At 34.7% G+C, this 23,435-nt stretch overlaps 2 protein-coding genes across 2 annotated transcripts; one reads left to right on the top strand and one right to left on the bottom strand.

The window, feature by feature from the left end:
* The first annotated feature begins 1,048 nt into the window (after positions 1-1,048).
* LOC111892712 (protein IQ-DOMAIN 32) lies at positions 1,049-4,809 on the top strand. Its single transcript, XM_023888761.3, has 5 exons — positions 1,049-1,273; positions 2,223-2,555; positions 2,650-2,874; positions 2,957-4,463; positions 4,542-4,809. Exons 1-5 carry the CDS (start codon positions 1,178-1,180, stop codon positions 4,559-4,561), a joined length of 2,181 nt encoding a protein of 726 aa, XP_023744529.1. The 5' UTR covers positions 1,049-1,177; the 3' UTR covers positions 4,562-4,809.
* A 2,368-nt stretch (positions 4,810-7,177) lies between these two features.
* Positions 7,178-10,533, bottom strand: LOC111892740 (zinc finger CCCH domain-containing protein 6). The gene is made up of 4 exons (XM_023888792.3): positions 10,117-10,533; positions 9,028-9,216; positions 8,258-8,382; positions 7,178-8,179 (listed from the first exon to the last, which is right to left on the bottom strand). Exons 1-4 carry the CDS (start codon positions 10,174-10,176, stop codon positions 7,420-7,422), a joined length of 1,134 nt encoding a protein of 377 aa, XP_023744560.2. The 5' UTR covers positions 10,177-10,533; the 3' UTR covers positions 7,178-7,419.
* Between the last annotated feature and the right edge of the window lie 12,902 nt (positions 10,534-23,435).

The raw sequence follows: 23,435 nt of genomic DNA, 5'->3' as shown, positions 1-23,435 counted from the left end.
TAAAACAATTTATTTGATGAATGTAGAAACACTTTCTCAATTTCAGCCATAAGAATTTACACACACAAAAAGCATATATCATACAGTTTAAAAGAGTCCCTTCGGGGACATCCGATACAGTTTAAAAAAACAATATGTAAAAAGTTTATAAAGGTGTTAAAAATTATATTCTCGAGTTCTAGACAAATACCATACATATAAATAAAGTTGGCATATGAGAATTGAGATGATACAGTTTATTATTTTATTACGTCTATTTACTTCTTTTATATATATATATATATATATATATATATATATATATATATATATATATATATATATATATATATATATATATATATATATATATATATATATATATATATATATATATATATATATATATATATAGGTTCAGTTCGGGTATCCGCGGATATCGAAATATACAAACCGAAACCGATCCGTATAGAGTCGGTTTTTTCGGTTTCGGTTTTTTTTTTGTTCGGTTTATTTCGGTTCTGGTTTTTTCGGTTTCGGATTGACCGGATCGGCTCGATTTTGCGGTTTTTTTGCACACCCGTATTAAAAACCAAGAATTTGATGAGTGGAACAAATTAAACTTTCTCTTCTATTTCATCTATCTAGTGTCTTCGTATTCAAAATTCTCAAACCTTAGAATGGAAGGAACAGTCAAACATCAAGTCCCTCATCGACATTGAACAACCAAGTGGTGATATTAGTATTAAAAGAATGGATATCACTTAATAATGTATGATTAAACGAAGTTATAATATGTTTGCATTAGTTGTAAAAAAATTACACTAAACTTTATATATTTAAAAACACCCCATAAAAGAACAATAATAGAACTTGATTGTTATTATTTTATAGCAAAATAACAATTTTAACTTTTATTAAAAACAAACTTTATATTCAAAAATAAAAAAATATGACACATGAAATGGGTACATGTTTTAATGCATAAAGTACAACTATACATGTTGAAAAAACGGGTATCCTAGATTGGAGGAGTATGTTCAGGGTGGTGTTGTTCCATAAATACCCCTTGCTCTCTATCCGGCGCAAGTTCCAACAATATCAATGACGAAAAACACTCTCAAGTGAAGCCCAACGACACAAAAACACTCTCCATCTTCTCCTCTGATCGACGCTGGATACAACAGTGTAGAAGAACATGGGAAGATCGACCACATCTTGCTTCAAGATCATATCTTGTGGTGGGGGTAGCAATGAATCTGTTGATAGAGATGATATTGATGCTTCTTCCGAGGTATTTAAATGTGCTTGTTTGGTTGTCCACTTGTCTGTGTTTTTAAATCAATTTTTGTTTTGAAAAGGGCGTCTATGTGTAGTATAGTTTATGTAATTTGTTAATCCACAACTTAATTTTGGTTTTAGACATGGAATTCAGTGTTTTTCACTGATCCGTTGTGTGTGTTTGACTTATACGAGATGCGTGCGTATGTGTGTTCAAACTTCAAATTGTTTTTTTGTGTTAGTGTTTGAGATCTTGATTTGTTTTAGGTAGTTGATTAGGTTGAAAATAACTTGAAATTGAATAGTTGCTTCCTTTTTTTGATTTGCTCGTGTATACGATGGAAGTTTGATGTTCTACTTTTGGAATTTTTGCTTCCGAATGTTGGTGTAATCGAATCTAAAAAGATGTTTGACTTTGATTGAATCTATAAACCTCGTGTGTATCGATGTTTTTTGAGGGTTACCACTCGCGATTCGTGTTTAATGTTTGATTAGGTCAAGTTGATTTTGATCTATTATTTAAATATTGAAGCTGATACATTCAATGATCATGTCTAACGGAAATCTGATGTTCCAAACATGGAGATTGATCGGATCTTTACATATTCAGAGCTTGTATTTCCTTCTGCTTTCAAAAAAAAATATATTAATTATTTGCGTAGTCTATTCCTAGGGTTTGAGATCATCGATCTTAAAAGTACTAAATTTGGTTGTTTACATTTGATAAGTTAGTTGATCTATCTGATTGAATATGGATTAACCTTATTATGATCATTGTTTCCCCTTTATTTTTTTTCCATTCAGCAATCATGACATGAAATTATGAATCTTGATTATGGTCCACATGTTTCCTTCACTTTATCCTCATTACAACAACATTTTAAGCATCAAATCACCATTCAAACATTTCAACATCTTTTTCTTTCTCAAGTAACTTAACAATTTACTTAAACACCCTCCAGAACAAAGATAAACGAGGATGGAGTTTCAGAAAAAGATCAGCCAGACATCGAGTCCTGAGCAACACTGTCATCACTGAAACACCATTGGAGAACAAACCAATCTCAGAACCTGTTCCACTCACTTCTGAACCACAACTCAATTCCTCCATATCAGAAAAAACCTGTGACAGCATATGGACAGAAGAGTCACCTCAATTATCAAATCCAATTACAAAAGATGCTGTTACAATGTCAACAATGGCTACTGATACTTGTGAAGATGACATTAAATCTGAACCTGTTGTTGATGAATCAGCCATCCTTGTCATACAGTCTGCTGTTAGAAGATTCTTGGTATGTAATATGTAATACTAATATGTATACATTTTAAATCTGATATCTATCTGTTTAGTGTTTTAGAATTGTGGGTATTTTTGTAATTTTGCAGGCTCAAAGAGAACTTGTGAGGTATAAAAATGTTGTGAAGTTACAAGCTGCTGTGAGAGGGCATTTAGTCAGGAATCATGCTGTGGGAACTTTAAGATGTGTTCAAGCTATTGTCAAGATGCAAGCTCTTGTTCGTGCTCGACGTGCTGACGTGGCATCTGAAATAAATTCGGATCCAAAATATATTTCCATTGAGAAGCTACTAAGTAACAGTCTTGCTCGACAGGTAAACAGAATTACCATTTTACCCTTTTATCATTTTGTTATAATAATTGGAAAAAGTAACATGTTTTTTTTTGTTCAAAAAGCTACTGGAATCTGCACCGAAGAACAAACAAATCAACATCAAATGTGTCCCTTCAAAATCTGATTCCGCTTGGAATTGGTTGGAGAGATGGATGTCTGTGTCTTCACCAGAAACAGTGGAATCACGCACTCCGGAACAGAATCAAGATCAAGATCAAGAAAAGGTCATTAACAACACCGAGAATCAAGTGGAAACTGTGATTCCTGATTGTGAATCAAGGGAATTGGAATCTAATGTTGGAGAAGAAACAGTGTTTTCTGATGAAAAAGTCAACTTGGTCAAAGTCAATACTGAAGAAAAGTCAAATGAAGAAGAAATTCCTCAACCTGAATCCATGGATTTGATTGTTGAAGAATCTGTATTAGAAATCGAACCCAAACGTGTAACAAAAAGACTTGCAACTGATGAAGCAGATTCAGAAGGAAGAAAATCAGTTTTTGGATCAAGAAAACCAATCAATCCATCTTTCATTGCTGCTCAGTCAAGGTTTGAAGAGTTGACTTCCAAGAACAACATCCCATCAAAACCATCCGATTATTCATCTAAACAAGAAAATGACGATTTTACCCCTGAACACATCACCCCATCAAAACCCATCAATACTTCTTCTAATCAAGACAATGACGTCGGTACCCCTGAAGATGACACATCAAAACCCATCAACAATTCTTCTAACCAAGAAAATGACGATTTTACCCCTGAAGACATCATTCCTTCAAAACCCATCAACAATGTAATTTCCTCTGTTACCCCTGAAGAATCTTTAGTTTCAGAATGTGGGACAGAACTTTCCATCACATCTACACTCGATTCACCCGATCCATCCGAAGTTGAAACCAAGAAACTTCCGGAAGATTCCAAAGTTTCAAATCAAGAAATCGATGACACAAATGGTGATAATATTGAAGAACACAACAATGTTGTTGAAAACATTGAGAAACTTCCGGAAGATTCTAAAGTCCCAGAAGACACACCATCTGAAGCCGACATTGAAATTAATCTGGAACCCAATTCCAATTCTGATTCCGTCCATCAGATTCCGGAGTCATTATCTCCAAGAAGCCACATAACAGCTCCGGAATCACAAGGGACACCTAACAGTCAACTCTCAACCAACACCAAGAAAAGTAGTACTAAAAACGTATCAAGTCAAAAACGAAAGTCTTGGTCAACTAGCAAGAAGTCAACCGTTGACTCGGGTTCAAAATTGGAGAGTTTACCGAAGGAAACGAAACCCGGGAAACGGAGGAATTCGTTTGGGTCACCTAAACCTGACAATTCCGATCATGAAGGGAATGGGCTATTACCGAGTTACATGCAAGCAACGGAATCAGCAAGAGCAAAAGCAATTGCAAATGGGTCACCAAGGTCAAGCCCTGATGTGCAAGATAAAGAGATTTATTTAAAAAAGAGACATTCATTACCTGGTAATGGAAGACAAGCGTCACCTCGGATTCAGAGGTCTGTTTCTCAGGCATTGGAATCCGCAAAGGGGAATGGGAATCAAGGTAATTTTTTATAAACTTTTTTTTTTTAAAGTATAAAATGTTGTTGTTGTGCTTATTTATGGATTTGTGTTGTTGCAGAGAAGAAATGGCAGAGATAAAGTAAAGTAGTGATGGGAGTGTGTGGTTTATGTGGTTATTTGTTATTAATTTTTATTTGAATTTTTATTTGTGTTTTTTTTTTTTTAAACAGTGGTTGTGCCATTTTGTTTAATTTTTTTTTTTTTTTAAATATTTGGTTTAAACGTGATATATATAATATTTCGAGCTAGAGTGCCTTGGTGTGGTTTGAGGATATAAGCTAATAAAACTGTTGAAATTAAGTTTAGGCAAGAATGATTTCGTTTCATGTGTTTGATCTTTGATTTTCATCTTGTGAAGCTACTACTCCCAATTTATATTAACTACTGATATGATCATTTTTTACAAAATATAATTATAGTGTAACTATTAAAATAAATAATAAAGTATTATAAAGACATTAGATTATTAAAAGATGGTCATTTTATATGGATAAATTCATAGCAAAACTGAAAAGAAATGGATAGAATTTTGTGATATGTGGTTTATTGTGGGATGTATAGATCCAAAAGTATTTTTGTAATTGTTTTCTATCCAATAGTTTCATTTTTTTTATTATCCAGCTAGAAATTTACATCCCCGCTTCTCACATCGGTAGTCAACTTATTTTCGTTTTTCAGGAGACGTGATCTATAAAAAAATTTTATTAAGCAGTGACTATTTTTCTATTTTTTTTTAAACACATGGATTATTTGTTGTAAAAAAAATTCCTGCACAATGGCCTTTTAAATTACGTGTATAATTTTATAATTTATTTTCTAAACATAAATCAAACTTGCCGATATACGAAGGTCTTATAGTCAAATCAAACTCAAAGAGTACTATTTACACACGTGAACCATTCTTGTAAAAAAAAAGCGTAGGGACGTTTTCTGTAAATTACAAGGACAAATTTTATCTACACAAAAAAAAAAACGGATACGGACATTTTCTGTAAATTACAAGGATATTTTTTGTAATTTATTTTTTATATAGGGACCAAGTCTGCCAACATACAAAACAATTGTGGCAAAAGTCTAATGACCAAAACTATTGTGGCAAAAATATAAAATACAAAAATACCATTCATATATGGGTTACTTTGCATTATATATAATAATTTGGTCCTAATCTATATAAATATGATTATTTTATCGATTATCTACTACTTTTTATAAGGTTGTGAGGAGTAGGTTTGACATGCGTTGAATCAACTATGCAAACACCACCTCTCTGCCTTGGCATGTGGAGAAAATAGTCTAAGTTGAAAAGGGGTTGTCTTTGGGTTTGATGTTTGGCTGAGGTGGTTTTGCAGAAAATAAGATGGCAGAAAATAATAAAATAAAGGGACTATACAAGAATCCAAGTTGAACTGGGAATCTTCAAGTTGACCGAGAATGAAAAATAAAAAATGAAAAATCTCAAATGAAACATAGGGAAGGGGATACAATGTTTCACATCCAATGAAATGTTTTGATACGTACCTACGTCAATATGACAAAAAAAAAGAGTAGATATTGGATATGTTTTTTGTAAATCAATCATGACATAATGATACAGCGAATGTAGGCGATCACAACAGATATATGATTTGGGATGTGTTGCGGGCATAACAAAGTGAGAACTGCGTTGTAGAACCTTATTTACTTGAATAATGAACGATAACACGATATTTGTTAGCAGTGTGTCAGACATAGTCGTCCAATATTCAGATGTCGAAGAACCCGATCCAATGATATCAAAGAATGGCTCATTATGTTAAAATATTCATCGTAAATCATTACGTACTCTCCAAGGTGTGTTATTAGATCGTTGTATAAATCTAACTGAATCTAATGTCAATATTTTTTCACTATAACAAAGAAAAATAACAATAGCCCAAAATCCACAATTTCCACTCCTTTTATATCTTTCTATTCAAACTCTGTTTTGTGCATTGTAAATTGTTTTTTGTAGATACGTTATTCTCATTTCGACTCTTCAACGTCGATAGAATGTCATGTGGGGAGATATTGTTCTTTCTCAATTCTGCAACCATTTGTAATTCATTTTGGATCAACCGTGTGAAACTATTCATTGTCAATATTTTGGATCAACCATCTTCATTGTGAAACTATTCATCGTCTATATATGGTTTTAGATGTGTATAGAATGGTGAAAGCCTTTGGTTTGATAAAAATCTTTTTATCGCAGTTTGATCAATGGTAAAACCCTTTTATTTGTATCATTGGATTCATTTTATTTTATAAGATGAAATTTGATTGTCAATTATATACCCACCGAGTAATCAAATGTCATTCATATAAATCGTCCGTGATATAAAGGGATGAGTGATGAATGGTGAAAGCCTTTGATTCGTATTGTGATTCGATTCGTACTTTTTACTTTTTCATACTTTGCAACAACAAAAGTTATTGAAAAAAAAATTAATATTAGTAATACTTATAATAAATTACTAAAAAAACACTGATATTAGAAGATAATTAAGGATTTTGGAAGTGTATATAATAGCACCCATCATACATTTCTGATTTATGTTGTAACCCAAATAATCCGAGTATCATGAGACACTAAGACCCGATCGAAGTTTATAAACATAAAATGGTTAAATAAATAAAAAAAAAAATTCATACAATCTCTTAATTTATGTAGAAAAATGAAGAAAGCAACTTTATAACTTCGAAAACAAAAACCGTACCATTACCATTAAAAGATACTTGGTCCACCCACACTGTATCCGACCCAGACCCATCAAGGCCACCATTCATATTTCATAAACCTAAAACCAGGTAAGCATCATAAAGCAAAATTTTAAATTTAAAAAAAAAAAGGACCCCATATCTTTGTAGCAAACCCGTAACCAGACGACACGTGTCACATTTACATCACACTGAAAAACTTATGTACCCGTAATCTCCCTACTATCCATTTTCATTCTTTTCGCAGTTTGTGCTTCGGGCATACTCACTCTCTGTTGTGAAACCGAAGAAGTAGAAGAAGAAGAAGAAGAAATAGAAGAATCATGTTGATAAATGCAATTCGCTCCATGCCTACACCCCCTCGTGCTATTATAATAGATACACGTTTTCATCACTTTCCCTTTCGTTTTCACATTATTATTATTCATCATCTGTTCACCTTTTTCTCCACCATGCTGCTGAATCAAGCTCTTGTAATAACTTAAATCCTTCCTCCCCGGACCACTCTCCGCCGGACCAGAAACCGAAACCGCTCCACCGCCTGATCTCGGCGGTGGTGGATAAAGCGGGCCGCCGGAAGAAGAAGACGGCGGTTGGGTCGTGGTGGTGGTGGTGGTGGCGGTGATTGGCGGCAGCAGTGGTCCGTGGGAGGAAACGAGTTTTTCAATTAAGGTTGGTGTGCTGAGGATTTTGATGAGTAAATTAGGATCAATTAGGTTTCCTTGACTGCTTGACATTGCAGTTGTTAAAGCATTATACGCTGCGTTCATTACATCCGGTTCGATGCCAGGTGGCGCCATCCCATTGGACATGTGATTTGTTGTTGTTGGTGGTGGTGGTGGTGGGATTGATGACGTGGCGGGTGATGTGTCTTCGTCTTCGATTGGAGTGATGGGGATGAGAGGAGTGTGGTGGTCGTTGTTGTATGGTGAGTTGTCTGTGTGGATTGGTGATGCGGGACTGAAAAAAAAATGGATTTTGGTGAGGGAGTGAAGTTGTAAGAATAATGAAAGTAGAGGGGGTGTTTGTGTAACTTACTTTGGAGGGATTGCTGATGGGCGTGGGTAGACTGCTTCGAGTATTCTCATTTCGCGTTGACTTTCAAAGTCAACTTCTTTGCTTTCTTCTCCGGCTGTTACTTGCCAATTGGGATCCAGAATGAACTGTGATAATTAATTAATTAATTATAGATTATTTTAATATACTAAAGTTTTTTTTTTAAAAAAAACTAAATAAAAATATACAGTTTCTAGTTATTTGTAGAAAATAAATTTTGTAAACTAACGAAAATTCTGATGGAATCTTAAAGGATTTGAATGTGAGATTACATCATGAGAAAAGTTTTATTGTCAAAAGGAAGGAATTGGATTCCTTAAAATTCTGTATTTGATTGATTTGGTCATTCCATAGGGAATTTAGATTCCTTCATCTTTATAAACAAAAAGACATAAACTCGATATAATTAAATAACAAAGTTAACTATAAATAATTATTATTATTATTAACATTATTTTATTTAAAGAATATATGCTCAAATTATTTTTATAATGCTAATGTCCTTATGTAAATAAAGACTATATGTATTCTATAATAATTACTATTAATAACAAAATGCTAGTTCCATTTATCTTCATACTAATGAATATCAGTGAAGGATAACTTTGTCATTTGTTATTATTGACATTCTAAATTCAATTCCATTTTTTTGTCATCCAAATTAGAGACAGATTTGAATTCCTTCAAATTCCAATTCAATTAAATTCAATTCCAAAGATTCCAATTCCCTAAAATTTATAGAAATAACTTACTCTAGAAGGGCATTTCCATTGTATGAGAGTAATTTGAGATAACTTATTCTGAAACAAATTTGCAGGCTGAATTCCTTCAAATCCAGGTGGCAAATTGTCATCAGAATGCCATGATTCTTTAGCTTGAAGATGATCTTGACCACTTAATCCCACTTGTGAAGGAGATTCATCTGATAAAAACAGCTTCACCTGTAATTCAACAATAGTTTTAGTCAATAAATCTGCCAACTAATCCATGTTTAACTTAATAATACGATTGTTCAACTCTTTAAAAAAAAACTATCAATCATACAATTGAAATATGAGATGTATAACATACGACAAGAACAATATATTGCTCTCTAGTATTTTCACTTCTCAATGCAAAACAAAAGCAATGATCCATTTCTACATGCTAAAAACATGGTTCAAAAGTTATTCTCAGAAGCATGAAAGAACTTTTATTCACCAAGTTGAAATGAATACATATACTTGTGATTGAAGAGAAAAATAAATAGGCATATAGAAACCTATTCATTATCTAAACAGAATTCATGTAAACTAAGCTTGATAAATAGGTTTTTGGAGAAAAAGATCACCATTCACCTCTTTCCAGACTATAAAAGTACAATCTAAGAAATGAGAGCTTATAAATGTCATTACAAAGCATTCTCAATACCATGAAAACAATAAAAACACTTCTAGCAATAAACTAATCCAACAAAATATTTTGCAAGCATCTAAATGCAGAAAACTAACTTATTCAAATAGCTTCACATCACATTGAAAGAACCAGATTTAAACTTTGGTGTCAAACATGGTATTCTAATACTGCAATCCATATGATTTTAGTTGGAAACTCAACAGCATCATTTTCTTATTTAGTATTATAAGTTTAGGTTGTAATATGAATATTCAAGTTGAAAGGTTGCCTATTTGACATCAAGAGTCAAAATGCAGCTCAGTTATGGAATGCGGAAGTAATGTATAGTCCAGCAAATCCCCCAAATTCTCATTTAGATATCATCAGCTATAACCGGATATAAATCGAGTATAATCATAGCTGCATGTATAAATCGAAACCATTTTTACCACGTATATTACGTATACCTGACAAAGATTTAAATCTGACGCCCATGAAACCCTTTTTGATTTCTGCAGTCCTCGCATGTTTAATAAAACAAATATAACAAATTCGATTTCCCCAAAATGGATGTTGTTTTTTGCAAGGATTAGACAACACTGATCCGCGGCGACAAGATTAAGGGATTCCGGTAAACTGAAAACCCTAAATTTACTTAATTTTTTTCTTCTTCTAAAACCCTTAATTGACTAACTTGTACACGAACGTTTTAACGTAATCGCGTGAATCTAAGAGCACGGTGGTTTTGATTTAGGGATTTTGGGGTGGATTGATGAGGGCGGCGACAGGCTGTGATGGGCGGAAGACGGTGACGATGGTTGAATGCTAGGTCAAGAGAGAGAAAGGGAGAGGATATATACGCTTTTTAGCCCCTGATGAATACAAAGAAACGTATTTGAGATCGAGAGTCGGATTTCGATCAAGATTTTGACGGAATCGCTTACATCATCCCTCAACTAGTTCTCAACTTTACGTTTGGTCCCTCATAGTTTCCTTCAAAGTTCTAACTTTTATTTATTTTGTTTAAAATTTCATATTATCTATGTTTTTTTATCTTTTAAAAACTCATGTTACATTTCTATATAATATTCGAATATAAATATATCTATTTATTTTAGAAATAAATAAATAATTAAAGTTCTCAATCACAGGGACATCATACACAAAATCATTTTATGTTTTTCAAGAATGTAAGGTTATAAACCATTAGACTAAAAATTTTGTAAATTGTTTGACATGACATTTGTTTATTTAATATAAAAACAAACAAATATAAACAAAATATTAACATTTCATTTATATTTGTTTATTTATGTTTGTTTGATTTATTGACGTTAACAATTTGATGTTTATTATTGATGTTAATAATCATTTTATGTTTTTCAAGAATTTGGGGTTATAAACCAACGGACCAAACATTTTATGAATTGTATCTGAACCATTTGACAAAACGTTCATTTATTTAGTATACAAACAAACAAATATAAATAAAATGTTTTGTTGGTATTTATGAATGTTTGGCTTATCTTCATTCATTTATGTTTGTTTGTTTATTATCGAAGTTAATAATTTGCCGCATAATATATGGTGATTTTGTATGATAGAGATTAAATGTTGAAGTTTTATAAGTTTGAAATTTTGAGAAGGTATATAGTATTCAACGAGGCTAGGGAGCAGTGGCGGCCCTGGGGTGGTGCGAGTGTGCAATCGCACCAGGCCTTCAATCGTAAGGGGCCTTCGATTGAGAATTTTGTTAATATTAATTACTAAAAAATGTTAGAAGAAAATAATAATAATAAGTTAATTAAAATGGAATTGCATGTCACAAATCTCATTTATATTATAAACAATAAAATTTTGTTTGATAAAATAGTGGACTCTTTTTGTCTTTAACGGTAAAAAATTTCCTTAATAATATTTTACAAAAAAGGTATGAGGCCTTATTTAATTTTTGCACAGGGTCTCCAATATCTCAGGGCCAGGTCTGCTAAGGAGTGGAACTTTTCAAGTTTGATTTTTTTTCGGCAAGATATTTGGATGAAGATGATATTTAGACTTTAGTTTTTAGTTATTTTTTGGATATTGGATGTTTTATTTTCTTGTATTTATGTGTAATTCTTTTATTTATGCATGGTAACTCGTTTGTATGTTTATGTTATTTATGTTCATTTCTTATTATTGTTTTTTCTTTGTTTATGATCATATATGTTTTGTTAGTGTTTGTTCATCTATTTTCTTTTATGTTTGTTTCACGTCTCAATAAACAAACATAAACAATGTCATTTTGGTTCATTTACACACCTAACGATATCATGATTGTAATATCATACTGGTATTGGAAGATCCTAATAATATAAACTAGTCTTCAAATTTTCTCGTAAGGTCCTATTTGTGCATTACTCAACGGAAGTTTGAGTTTTTTTATTTTTGAACGGCGGTATTATTATAAAAAAAGAATAACTAGAAGGAAACTAGTCTACCAAAAAAATAAGAACATCAAGAAATAGCGATAATCAGGTTTTGCACCCAATCAATCCAATTAATATTTTTCTCGCTTCTAGCATTACACCATAAATAAACATGTGTAACAATTTTATCAATAACCTCTCCCACATTTCGCTTTTTGATGCCAAACAGACAATCATTCCTGAAACTTAAATATGTCACCACATCACATAGAAAACTCATTCCAAGTACTTGTTAGCGGTTCCATTAAGTCGTAATGTCGATAACCATCCCGACGAACCAGCATAAAAAAACTAGAATAAGCAGATTCCACCACATGGCAACCTAGATACGGAGCAACACATCCATGGAGCAGATAAAGAAAATGTATGAAACAGACTCACTAGTCTCATCGCAAATAGGGCACAATAAACAAGAAATATCCGAACCCCATCTATCAAGAGTAACTCAAGAAGGTAATCTATCCAACGCCAACCGCCAATGAAAAATATTAACCTATATTTTAATATTTTACTAAAATTACTTTACATATTTTAATATTTCATAAGTTTAACTTATAATCTCCATATAATTATCGAATGTTCATCTAGTGTAAAAGTTAAGGCCATATCTCAATTTGAAGATCTAGTAGTTTCTATTGTATATAAACAAGATTTTAGTTTAAAACCATTAGCTCATCACATTCGAATCATAAAAAGGTTTTAAAGCATGTTATCGTGTCTTTTGACTTGATATAAGTCATTTAGAGACAAAATAGATTAAACTATTGGGCCAAAGAGAATTTATAAGTATGATATCTTTATTTGTGCTTAAATAAGCTTTTGAAGCATTAATACATTTAAATAATTAAGTTATTGATGAATGAAGATGTATCAACATGGTGTAACATCCCAAAATTTAAGGCCAGAATTTTGTTTTTTTTTAAATAATTTATAACATAAAAACGAATGGTATAAAAACATTCATAATGATATCTCATGTCACAACCAATATGTCAATGATCCAAAACATGCCACCATAAAACCATTTTGCCAAAAGTAAAATAAATCAGAGTATATTCCCAAGAATCTCATAATGCGGAAATCCAACGTGTGTGTATGATGTGCAGCTACCACGCCAGCTCATTCCCCTTCGTTGAAGAGGTACTTGAAACAAAACTGAAAACTGTAAACACGAAGCTTAGTGAGTTCCCCCATCGTACCACATACCATATAATCACATAACATGCATATATATTGTCAGGCATATCTGGGTGCCCGACCTACCCCTTCGGTCCTCTCGACCGGATACTGCCTAGCATATCTGGGTGTTGGCCTCCCCTTCGATCCTCTCGATCGGATACTGTGGACTATTTCACCTCTCTACTACTACCACATAACATGTAACACATAATCGTATTCTATCTAGCATGACTGGGTATGACTACCCCCTTTTGGCCCTATCGACCGGAAATCTTGGGGACTATCTCCCCTACTGCTACTAGCATATAACATCATATCATACTAGCACATAACATATCAGGTAGTAGCAAGCCTAGATGAATATCACAAAGACAGTCATCTAAAATACGACTCCTACTGGTGGGCCGGCCTTGGTGCCTTAGACCCACCACTACTGGAAGGTAACTCACCTCGTAAGGTTGACTGCTGAAAAGCTGATCTACAGATGTTTGAGTGCTGCTCCGGTGGTCCTCCAGCTATAATTCCCATAAAATACTTAGTCAGACACTGATAATTGCTCTTAGGGTAAAATCATTATTCTACCCCCGACCAAGTCTAAGTCAAAGTTGACTTTCAGTTGACCTGACTCACCGAGTTGGGCCGCCAACTTGTCGAGTCCCTGTCCTTTCATCAGACCCTCTTCACGCCTCTACTCGTCGAGTTTAGTAATGACTTGACGAGTCCTCCTTCTAAAATAACCTCGAATGAACCTTCATCCGACTCGCCGAGTTGTATGAACACTCGTCGAGTTCATCTTTAATGGGTGGGAAATTGCCTTGGACTCGCCGAGTCCGCTCATGCGCTCGTCGAGTCCTATGAACTCCAGGTCTATGACTAATTCCAACATGTTGGGCCACTCCCTTGGACCCTCTAAAACCCTTCTAACACTCAACTGGGTTCCTTTGAACCTTAACAGAAAAGGAGAGTCAAGCCTCGGACTCGCCAAGTCCTAAGAACAACTCGCCGAGTCGAGGTTGTTCAAGTCTCATTTCTCGATTTCTGATGTACAACACTTGTCCAAATGATAGATCTAGGCTCCTAATATCGATCTAGCACGTAAAGTTACGAACTTTACATACATGCATGGGACTAAGAGCTAAAAAACCCTAAAGAAGCTCTTAAGTTGCATGGGGCTATCCATGGGTGCAAAGGCAGTCCCTTTCTGCCTTCTAACTCCTTAAAGATCGTGGATCTGAAGCCTCAACCCCCAACCATGCTTGCAATCATGGTTGGTCACCAAGAATGGCTTATAAAAGCCCTAAATTTCCCCAAAAAGGGATCTAATGCAAGAAGGAGCAAGGTGTCGACTTTATACCTTCCAAGGACTATAGATGATGTACAAGCTTGACTCTTTCTGGTCTCCTCTTGATTCCTCAAGCTTTTCCTTCCTTCTTGCTACCACAAACCACTAAGAATCACCAAAAAGCCCTTAGATCTACACAACACAATTAGGGTTCGAAATGGAGTGTTCTAGGAGCATAAAGGGGCGATGGAGGCTGTATAAGGTCGTTTAAATAGGGTGCAAACCCTCATATTAGGGTTTTGCCCCGCCAAAGCCTACTCGTCTAGTCTTGCTGCCGACTCGACGAGTCCGTCACTTAAACCCCGGGTCCAAGCCGCTACTACTCGACGAGTTGGGCCATCAACTCACCGAGTCTCAGTCCAAAATGCGAAAAAAATACTTGAATGAAATACATACCGGGAACCAGGTGTTACACATGGTAAATTAAGTTATAGGTCTTATTATCTCTATAAAGATCATTTAGAAGATTTATGGGAGGTAGGGAGCAAGGGGATCAAAGTATATTACCCTAAATTATCAAAACCCACGTGTTATTCTTGTTAGGCATTACATAACCGTGTAATATGCAAGACATAAATTACACGACCTGTGTAATTATCTGTCGTTTTCTTTAAAATGTTATAATTTTTTCTATAGTGATCTATTTGACCTCAAACCACTTCCATTACTATTCTAACCATTTAAGGAACATATTTAGCAAATAAAATAAGATTAAAACAATAAATTTAATTATGGTTTTGACTAGTCAGAATCACTTAGATAATTATGGGTGTACACTTTAACTATAGGTGACCACTAGCCAACTATATAAGCATATATGTGAAGTGAGCTTTGTTTTTTGTCTTAAGGTGAGTTTATACGAGGAGGAATGTCCCTAAACTTATTTTAATGATTTAAGTTGAATTCATTTCATTTGATATTATTCTACGGGCAATGTAAGTACTATAAGTAATTTGTTTATTTTAGGAAATCTACTTTTTTTTAAATATTGCTTACTTTGAGAAAACCTTATTGGACTTGGAAATGTTTTGAGTAACCTAATTATACATTCACATAAGATGGGAGACTTCAGGAGCCATTCATGATATCTATATGAAATTTTACCAATTAGAAGTGATTAGATTTTCATATAATCATCACTATGTAAGATATGTGTACCGTGTATAAGCTCATTAACCATCATAGTGAGTTTGGACCGAGATGAACATTAAGATTGGGAATAAAAGCATATGTGCTTTTTTTATTAGCTTTTGTTGAATTATTCCTTTTTGGATCTATTTGATATTTAGGAAATTATGGAATTTACTAAACTATATAATTAGCAATGTTGAAACTTTAAAGTATTTGACTTTAGACTATGGGTATATAGTACTCTCGACTTTGGATTATTAAAATTCCATAAGTAACTTGTTTATTTTAGGAAATCTACTTTTTTTTTTAAATATTGCTTACTTTGAGAAAACCATATTGGACTTGGAAATGTTTTGAGTAACCTAATTATACATTCACATAAGATGGGAGACTTAAGGAGCCATTCATGATATCTATATGAAATTTTACCAATTAGAAGTGATTAGATTTTCATATAATCATCACTATGTACAAGGCTAGCTACCCATTGTATGGTGCTTGTGGAATGGTTCACAACTTACCCAATTTGGATGGGTCATGAATGTATCATGTAAGATATGTGTACCGTGTGTGAGCCCATTAACCATCATAGTGAGTTTGGACCGAGATGAACATTGAGATTGAGAATAAAAGCATATGTACTTTTTTATTAGATTTTGTTGAATTATTCCTTCTTGGTTCTATTTGATATTTAGGAAATTGTTGACTTTACTAAACTATATAATTATCAATGTTGAAACTTTAAAGTATTTGACTTTAGACTATGGGTATATAGTATCCTCGACTCTGGACTATTAAAATTTTGATCACTATAATCTAAAACATTTGAAGTCCTCCTCGGTTATACTTAATAGAATTTACAAAAATAACACTTATATTTGATGGGTTTTTTAGGTTATAAAAAAAATCTGGTGGCGGAAAAAACACTTAAACCCTTAAGTTCACATGTAACTTATAAAGGATCTATGTTTTTTCTCTATTGATAGCAATAACCTATGAACATCAGAAAACCTTATAGAGAGGCTATGAAAATAGAAATTAACATAAATATTAGGGTTACATACCTTTTGATTATTATAGTAATTAATCAAATCAAATCCTCTTGAAGTTCCTTGGAATGCAAGCACCAAAAGCTTGGATGTCTCTAATGGATCACACCTAAATCCTAGAGCTAAAGACAGTTGAGGAGAGAGGGGGAGAGGAAAATTTCGTTCCTAAGGCTTATGGGAAGTGCATGAATGAAATTAAGGTCAAAATGGGTCCTATTTATAGTTTAGGTAACTTAGGGGCCAAGCAAGATTTGAATGAATTTTTAATCATAATCCAAATCTTTTCTTTATATACATCCAAGAGGCTTCTAGAAACCCCAAGGAGGCTCCCAAAACCGTCCATCCCTTTTATGGTTCTAGAATTGCTTCTTTTGTTCAACTATTGAACAATTACAATTCACCCCTTGCACCTTTAATTAATTTCAATTAATCCCAACTTAATTCCAGATTGATTATGATTAATAATTAATTATTTCTAATGATTTCATATTATTTTATTAACCATGTAAATTAACAAATCAATTATTTTAACAACTAATCACATATTAATTTACTAATCACATAATAAATTAATAAACCAACTGTCAATTTCCAATTAATATATTAACAAATCATTTCCTCATAATTTCCAATTATTTTATTAATCGTATAATAATCTAATAAATCATATTCTCTCTATAAATATCATTCTAATCAAGTTCTAGTTATGAGGGCAACCCAACAAGGAATTTCCTTTAATTACAAGAATATACCAATTTAGTTATTGGCTTGGACACCTTAATCCAACAATATTTTTACATGTTTTCATATAAGTACTTAGAGAAGACTGAAGATAGAAAGCACAGGACTTTAGAAGACATTAAGTTGTAATGTCTATACTTGGGCTATTGTTTTGATATGAATTGTTATTTTTCTTGTATTTTTGAACAAACTTGTAACATCTTGTTTCCTATACTTTCTTATTTCAGGGTCGTGGGTCGGAAGTAGATTGTGTAAAGGATTTGGGCCTTAAGGAGGTAAATTTTAATTCTTGTGAAAGGAGGTAATGATGGTTAATGGATTTAACCCTTGAACTGTGTATTGGGCCGTAGGGTAGAAATGAGAAAGTCATAGGTCGAGTTCTTGCATGAAATATGGATTCTTGTTAGACAAGTTTTTAGTCCAAGATATCTGGATAATATTGTAGGGCTCTTAAATACCTTTCCGTAGATATAAAGATCATCGAAAATGGAGTAGGAACGAAGAAGTTATGATCGTTAGAAGTTAGGAAGGTTTTGGGTTAAGGTGAGTACGTTGGGCGTACAAGGTGTACGTTGGGAGCACTAGGCGTGGCTGATTGCGGAGGTTCAACCTGGTACGCTGGGCATACCAGGAGTACACTGGGCGTACGTAAGCCTAATTCAAAACCTAATATTTGGGTCTTGGACCCTATTTAAAGACCTTAACTCATTTCAAACCCTTATTACCTCCAGCCTCCATCCTCTCTAACCCTAATTTCGAAACCATATCCCCATTTGTGAGATGTTTGAGTTTTTAAGTGTTTTGGAGTGTTGTTGGTACATCTTGGAGAAGAAGGAGCTCATTGGAGAAGTGTTGGATGCATTGGAGCTTTTAGATCCATACCTTGTTCACCTTGATCTTTCTTCTGGAGGTATGAAGCTTGAATCTTGATGATGCATTTATTCGATCTAGCTAGTTTTGGGTGTTATGAGTTATGGTCGCTTTAGTGCATAAAGTTTAGATCTTGAAAGTTTGTGACCTTGTTATAGATAAAGTTGGAAACTATATCCATCTAAATATCATATTGATTCAGATTTGAAGGTTGGAGACTTGGACTTAATGGACTAAGTTGAGAAAGATGCAATTTTGGTCCCTTTGAGACTTAAAGACTAGATCTTAGTTGTTTGGACCATCCTAATGGATAAAGTTGGAAACTTTATCATTATGGAGCTATTAGGAACCATAAAAATGTGATATTGGTCCTTCTATCCCTTTCATTCAAGAATTATGATGGGTTAATGGATTCATAAGTTAGGATTTTAGCTTTTTGGACCTTTTATAGCCATGGAAAATCATAAAGTGGAATTTTATGACTTAAGTTGATGTTTTGAGTCAAGATCTGAGCTCTGGACAAAAGGCATTAAGGGATAAAGTGCTTAATGGAGGAGTGAGAACAGACCGCGTACGCTAGGCGTACTTAGCAGCCTTGGACATTGACTTCTGTTGACCATTGACTTTTTGACCAAGTTTGACTTAAGGGGATTTTTGGGTATTTTGAGTTGTGATTTGAGATTTGGTCACTATTTGTTGTATATACGACCTGTAGAGCTAGTATTCGAAGCAGTGTGTTGTTCGACTATTTCGTCAGACTATGAGGTGAGTTTTCCTCACTGTACATGTGGGTCGAAGGCACCAATGTCAACTCACTAGGTTATGCATTTTGGTATATATGACGATGTTGTTGGATTAATGTCTAAGTCCATAACTATAATTGGTGAGACTTGACCCGACCCGGCATGATCCAGTTGGGTTGCATGGCATCATGCATTTGGATAGACTATAATGAGAGAAATAACACTTAAGGATTATTAATATATTATAAGTTCTAATATATTAATAGGATTATTTAATTAGTATTAATCAAGAATTAATCTAGGATTAATTAAGTGATCAAAAGAAGACTAATTAAATATATGAGTTGATTGTGTAAATCATCCATACTTGTATAGTGGGCTAATGCTCCATGGATTATCAAGTTGGGCTAAAACCCATAGGATGCTCCATGGATGCTCCATGGTGTATTTGAACCCATGGATCCAAGGAAATGGAAAGTCATGACAATTAGGGTTTACCTGTAACGACCCAATTTTCACGTCCAAAAATTTCGTTTTTAAAACATTACTTAGAAAACACTAATAATTAAAACATTGTTTAATTAAACCATTTCACATCGAAAACCAAATTTGAAATCCACAACATTTGAACAACCAAAATATCAGAGTATCAACCCCAAAATAAACTCATAACTGCGGAAACAAGAGTGTGTGTGATAGGCCGCTACCGCGCCGGCTCCTTCCCCTTTGAAGCAGAGGTACCTGAAAACCAAAATTGAAAACCGTAAGCACGAAGCTTAGTGAGTTCCCCCACTGTACCACATACCATATAATCACATAACATACATATATTGTCAGGCATATCTGGGTGCCCGACCTACCCCCTCGGTCCTCTCGACCGAACGTTGCCTAGCATACCTGGGTGCTGGTCTCCCCTTCGGTCCTCTCGACCGGATACTGGAGAACTATTTCTCCCCTCTACTACTAACACATAACATGTATCATAATATCAGAATCTATCTAACATGGCTGAGTATGACTACCCCTTCGGTCCTATCGACCGGATATCTCGGGGACTATCTCCCCCTACTGTCACTAGCACATAGCATCATATCATACTAGCACATAAACATAACACTTGTAGTAGTAATCCCTAGATGAATATCACAGAGACAATCATCTACATACAACTCCTACTGGTGGGCCGGCATTGTGGTCGTAGACCCACCGCTACTGGAAGGTAACTCACCTTGAAGTAGTTGCTGATCTGATCGGGAACTGACTGTCTACTGCTGCTACTACTGCTTCGGAAATCCTCCGGCTGTAATTCCCACAACATACTCAATCAAACACTGCTAACTGTCCTTTGGGTAAAATGACCATTTTACCCCTAATCATGCCCTAAGTCAAAGTCAGAGTCAACTTTCAGTTGACCCGACTCGCCGAGTTGGCTCGCCAACTCGTCGAGTCCCTGTCCAATCGACTGGCCTGTATCCCGTCTCTACTCGTCGAGTTAGGCGTTGACTCTACGAGTTCTCCTTCCAAACTAATGTTCAAGTCCTTCATCCTACTCGCCAAGTTGTATGAACAACTCGCCGAGTTCATCTTCATCCGATGAACACTTATGCTGAGACTCGCCGAGTTGTATGAACAACTCGCCGAGTTCATCTTCATCCGATGAACACTTATACTGAGACTCGCCGAGTTGTATGAACAACTCGCCGAGTCAGGGCAATGACTCGTCGAGTTCCTTCATGGATGAGTCCGGCTTCCAACTCACTGAGTCACACCCCGTGACTCACTACTTTACTCGACACAACGAAAAGGGGACAAACTCGGAGACTCGCGAGCAGACTCGCCGAGTCAGATGAATGACTCGCCGAGTCGTTGCCATGCAACCACTAACTATGCGGTTTTGCTCGATTCCAGTCCATGTCATTCACAGATTTGGGTTCCTAGAGCATGAATCACATGTAAAGTTTCCAACTTTACGTTTAGATATTCACCAATAAGGGTTTTAGGGTTCAAAATGCACCCAAAAGGGTAGATCTAGGGTCTTCACGCAATGTGGGTCCATAAAGGCAATATATCTGATCTCCTGGAGCTCAACCATGCCTAGATCTAAAGGCCAATCAACTTATTACGAATTATATTGCACATACAAGCTTGGGGAAGGGCTCAAGAAAGACTTAATGGAGTAATAAGCATAAAAAGAGAGGGAAAACGGGTTATACCTCAAAGGAATCACTGAGAGAACACTAAGATGCTTGGCTTCCTTCCCTTCCTCTTGATCTACTCCACTTCCTTCTCAAAACCTTCAAGAACACTCAATAATGCTTCAAACTCTCAAGGAAATAAGCTTTGAACGAGGGTTGGGGGCACTGAGGGTGAATGGGGGCTGGCTTGGGGCGGACATGAGGCTTAAATAGGGTGCAAACCCCTAAAACTTAGGGTTTCATCCAACAGCGGTGACTCGCCGAGTCTGGAATATGGACTCGCCGAGTCACCAACTTAAACATGTCCCGAGTCCCGTCTCTACTCGGCGAGTCGGACCTATGACTCGCCGAGTCCAAGGCTAAAAATGGAAAATACTCAAATAAGATTTACGTACCAGGAACCAGGTGTTACATTACCCTAATTGTAACACTATATAAAGATCATACTCTTGGAAAAATCGGCTACTATGTAAGATAGAGAAGGGCTAGCCGATTTCAAGTGTTCTACATTTGTCTCAAGGTTATTCCAAAAGCATATGATGTTGTGTGAACCATTTGAGGTGTCACACTTGGGGCACTAGGCACTCAAGCTTCATGAAGATATTCTACATCAAAGAGGTATGTATTCTATCTTGTTATATTCATTGTTTTGTATGCTAGATTAGGATAATACCTTGGAAGTTCATATTTGCATGTATAATAGAGAAAACATATATCCAAGGTATTTAGGGTTGCATGTACACTTAGGAGTGTTAGAATGCTCAAAACCCAACAGTGGTATCAAAACCCAGGCTTGTTTTCTTGTTATACTTGCAAAAGTAGCTGAAAAATCGAGTTTTGATGTTGTCTGCCCAGCAGACTCGCCGAGTCCATGAAGGGACTCGATGAGTCCAAGGCAAAATACATCCAACTCGCCGAGTTGGTTCGTGCACTCGACGAGTTGGACCCCCAGACAGCATATATTCGACTTTTTTGGCTGGAATTGGACTAGGAACATTACCCTAAGATGTTTTTGGACTTATAAACTTATTTTTGATATATTAATGTTCATGCTAATCCAATTTCAAAGATAATTGTCAATAGATTCATGTTTTGTATTAGTTTAAGGCTTAGACTAATTACATGAAAAAGTTTGATTTGAATTATCTTGTTCTTATGAGTTGCTTAGATTAATAGGAAGTTATGTGAAATTGTTGTTTTCAATCCAAATTAATCTAAGAGTTGATTCTAAAATGTGTTTTTGTAACTTGTCCTCAAGTTATATGAAAAGTCACATTTAAGTTTCATAAAACTCATAAAAGTTGGCAAAGGTTACAAAAAATGAAGAGTCTTGTCCTCAAGTTATGGAGGTTCAAGAGTCACTTCATTAAGTAATAAAATATGTAACCTTAATTAATTCCATAAGTTAGAAAAATAAAGAAAAAGTTACATTCTTTAAAAATTTAAAGTCTTCCATAACTTGTCCTCAAGTTATAGAACTTGAAGAGTTTTTGGATTAAAACTACTTTAAACACATAAGTTATGGAATTAATTAGTTTTGAATGGTTTCAAAACTTGCCCTCAAGTTTTGAAATTTATGAATACTTTAATTCCAAGATTAGCCCTCAGAATTTTAAAAGTTAAAATTCAACCCTTATACTTTATAATATTATAAGTTAATAATATTTATATATATGTACAAGAGTAAGGTCAGTCTTACCGTTAGTAGGCCTCATTCACGAAGCCGGTCTATAAGGGGGGTATAAGGTTAGTGCCTATAAAATGACAGTTTAATGGGTGTCCACTCTCACCCACCGCTTCCTTGACCGGTGGAGGGTCGTTAGCCGAACGGGTAGGACAAGGACTAGAATTCTCCCTTCATTAAAAGTATTAATGATAAATACTAAGTAACTAAACCTTTTATTAATACCCAATCTTAGTTACTTAGGAAAAATGTGAATAAGGTGCTAATCCATGAAATTACACTTTGCACTTTGTTTAAGTCGGTTAGTGGAGCGTGTGTGGTTAATCGGCACACTAACTAGTATTTAACAAGGTAGGCAAAGGGTAACTTAATGTTTATCATAGT

The sequence above is a fragment of the Lactuca sativa genome, chromosome 8 (assembly GCF_002870075.4).
Source record: "Lactuca sativa cultivar Salinas chromosome 8, Lsat_Salinas_v11, whole genome shotgun sequence".
Lineage (NCBI taxonomy): Eukaryota > Viridiplantae > Streptophyta > Magnoliopsida > Asterales > Asteraceae > Lactuca > Lactuca sativa.
Note: the sequence above shows the minus strand (reverse complement) of the source record. Positions and strands in the feature narration are given on the sequence as shown.

Bases quoted from the DNA above. Each gene is read 5' to 3' on its own strand.
- LOC111892712 (XM_023888761.3), top strand. From the start codon at position 1,178: ATGGGAAGATCGACCACATCTTGCTTCAAGATCATATCTTGTGGTGGG. The intron at 1,274-2,222 runs GTATTTAAATGT...AACACCCTCCAG, and splicing joins ATATTGATGCTTCTTCCGAG to AACAAAGATAAACGAGGATG. The intron at 2,556-2,649 runs GTATGTAATATG...GTAATTTTGCAG, and splicing joins CTGCTGTTAGAAGATTCTTG to GCTCAAAGAGAACTTGTGAG.
- LOC111892740 (XM_023888792.3), bottom strand. From the start codon at position 10,176: ATGCGAGGACTGCAGAAATCAAAAAGGGTTTCATGGGCGTCAGATTTA. The intron at 9,217-10,116 runs GTATACGTAATA...GTTGAATTACAG, and splicing joins CAGATTTAAATCTTTGTCAG to GTGAAGCTGTTTTTATCAGA. The intron at 8,383-9,027 runs GTAAGTTATTTC...TAATTATCACAG, and splicing joins AATGGAAATGCCCTTCTAGA to TTCATTCTGGATCCCAATTG.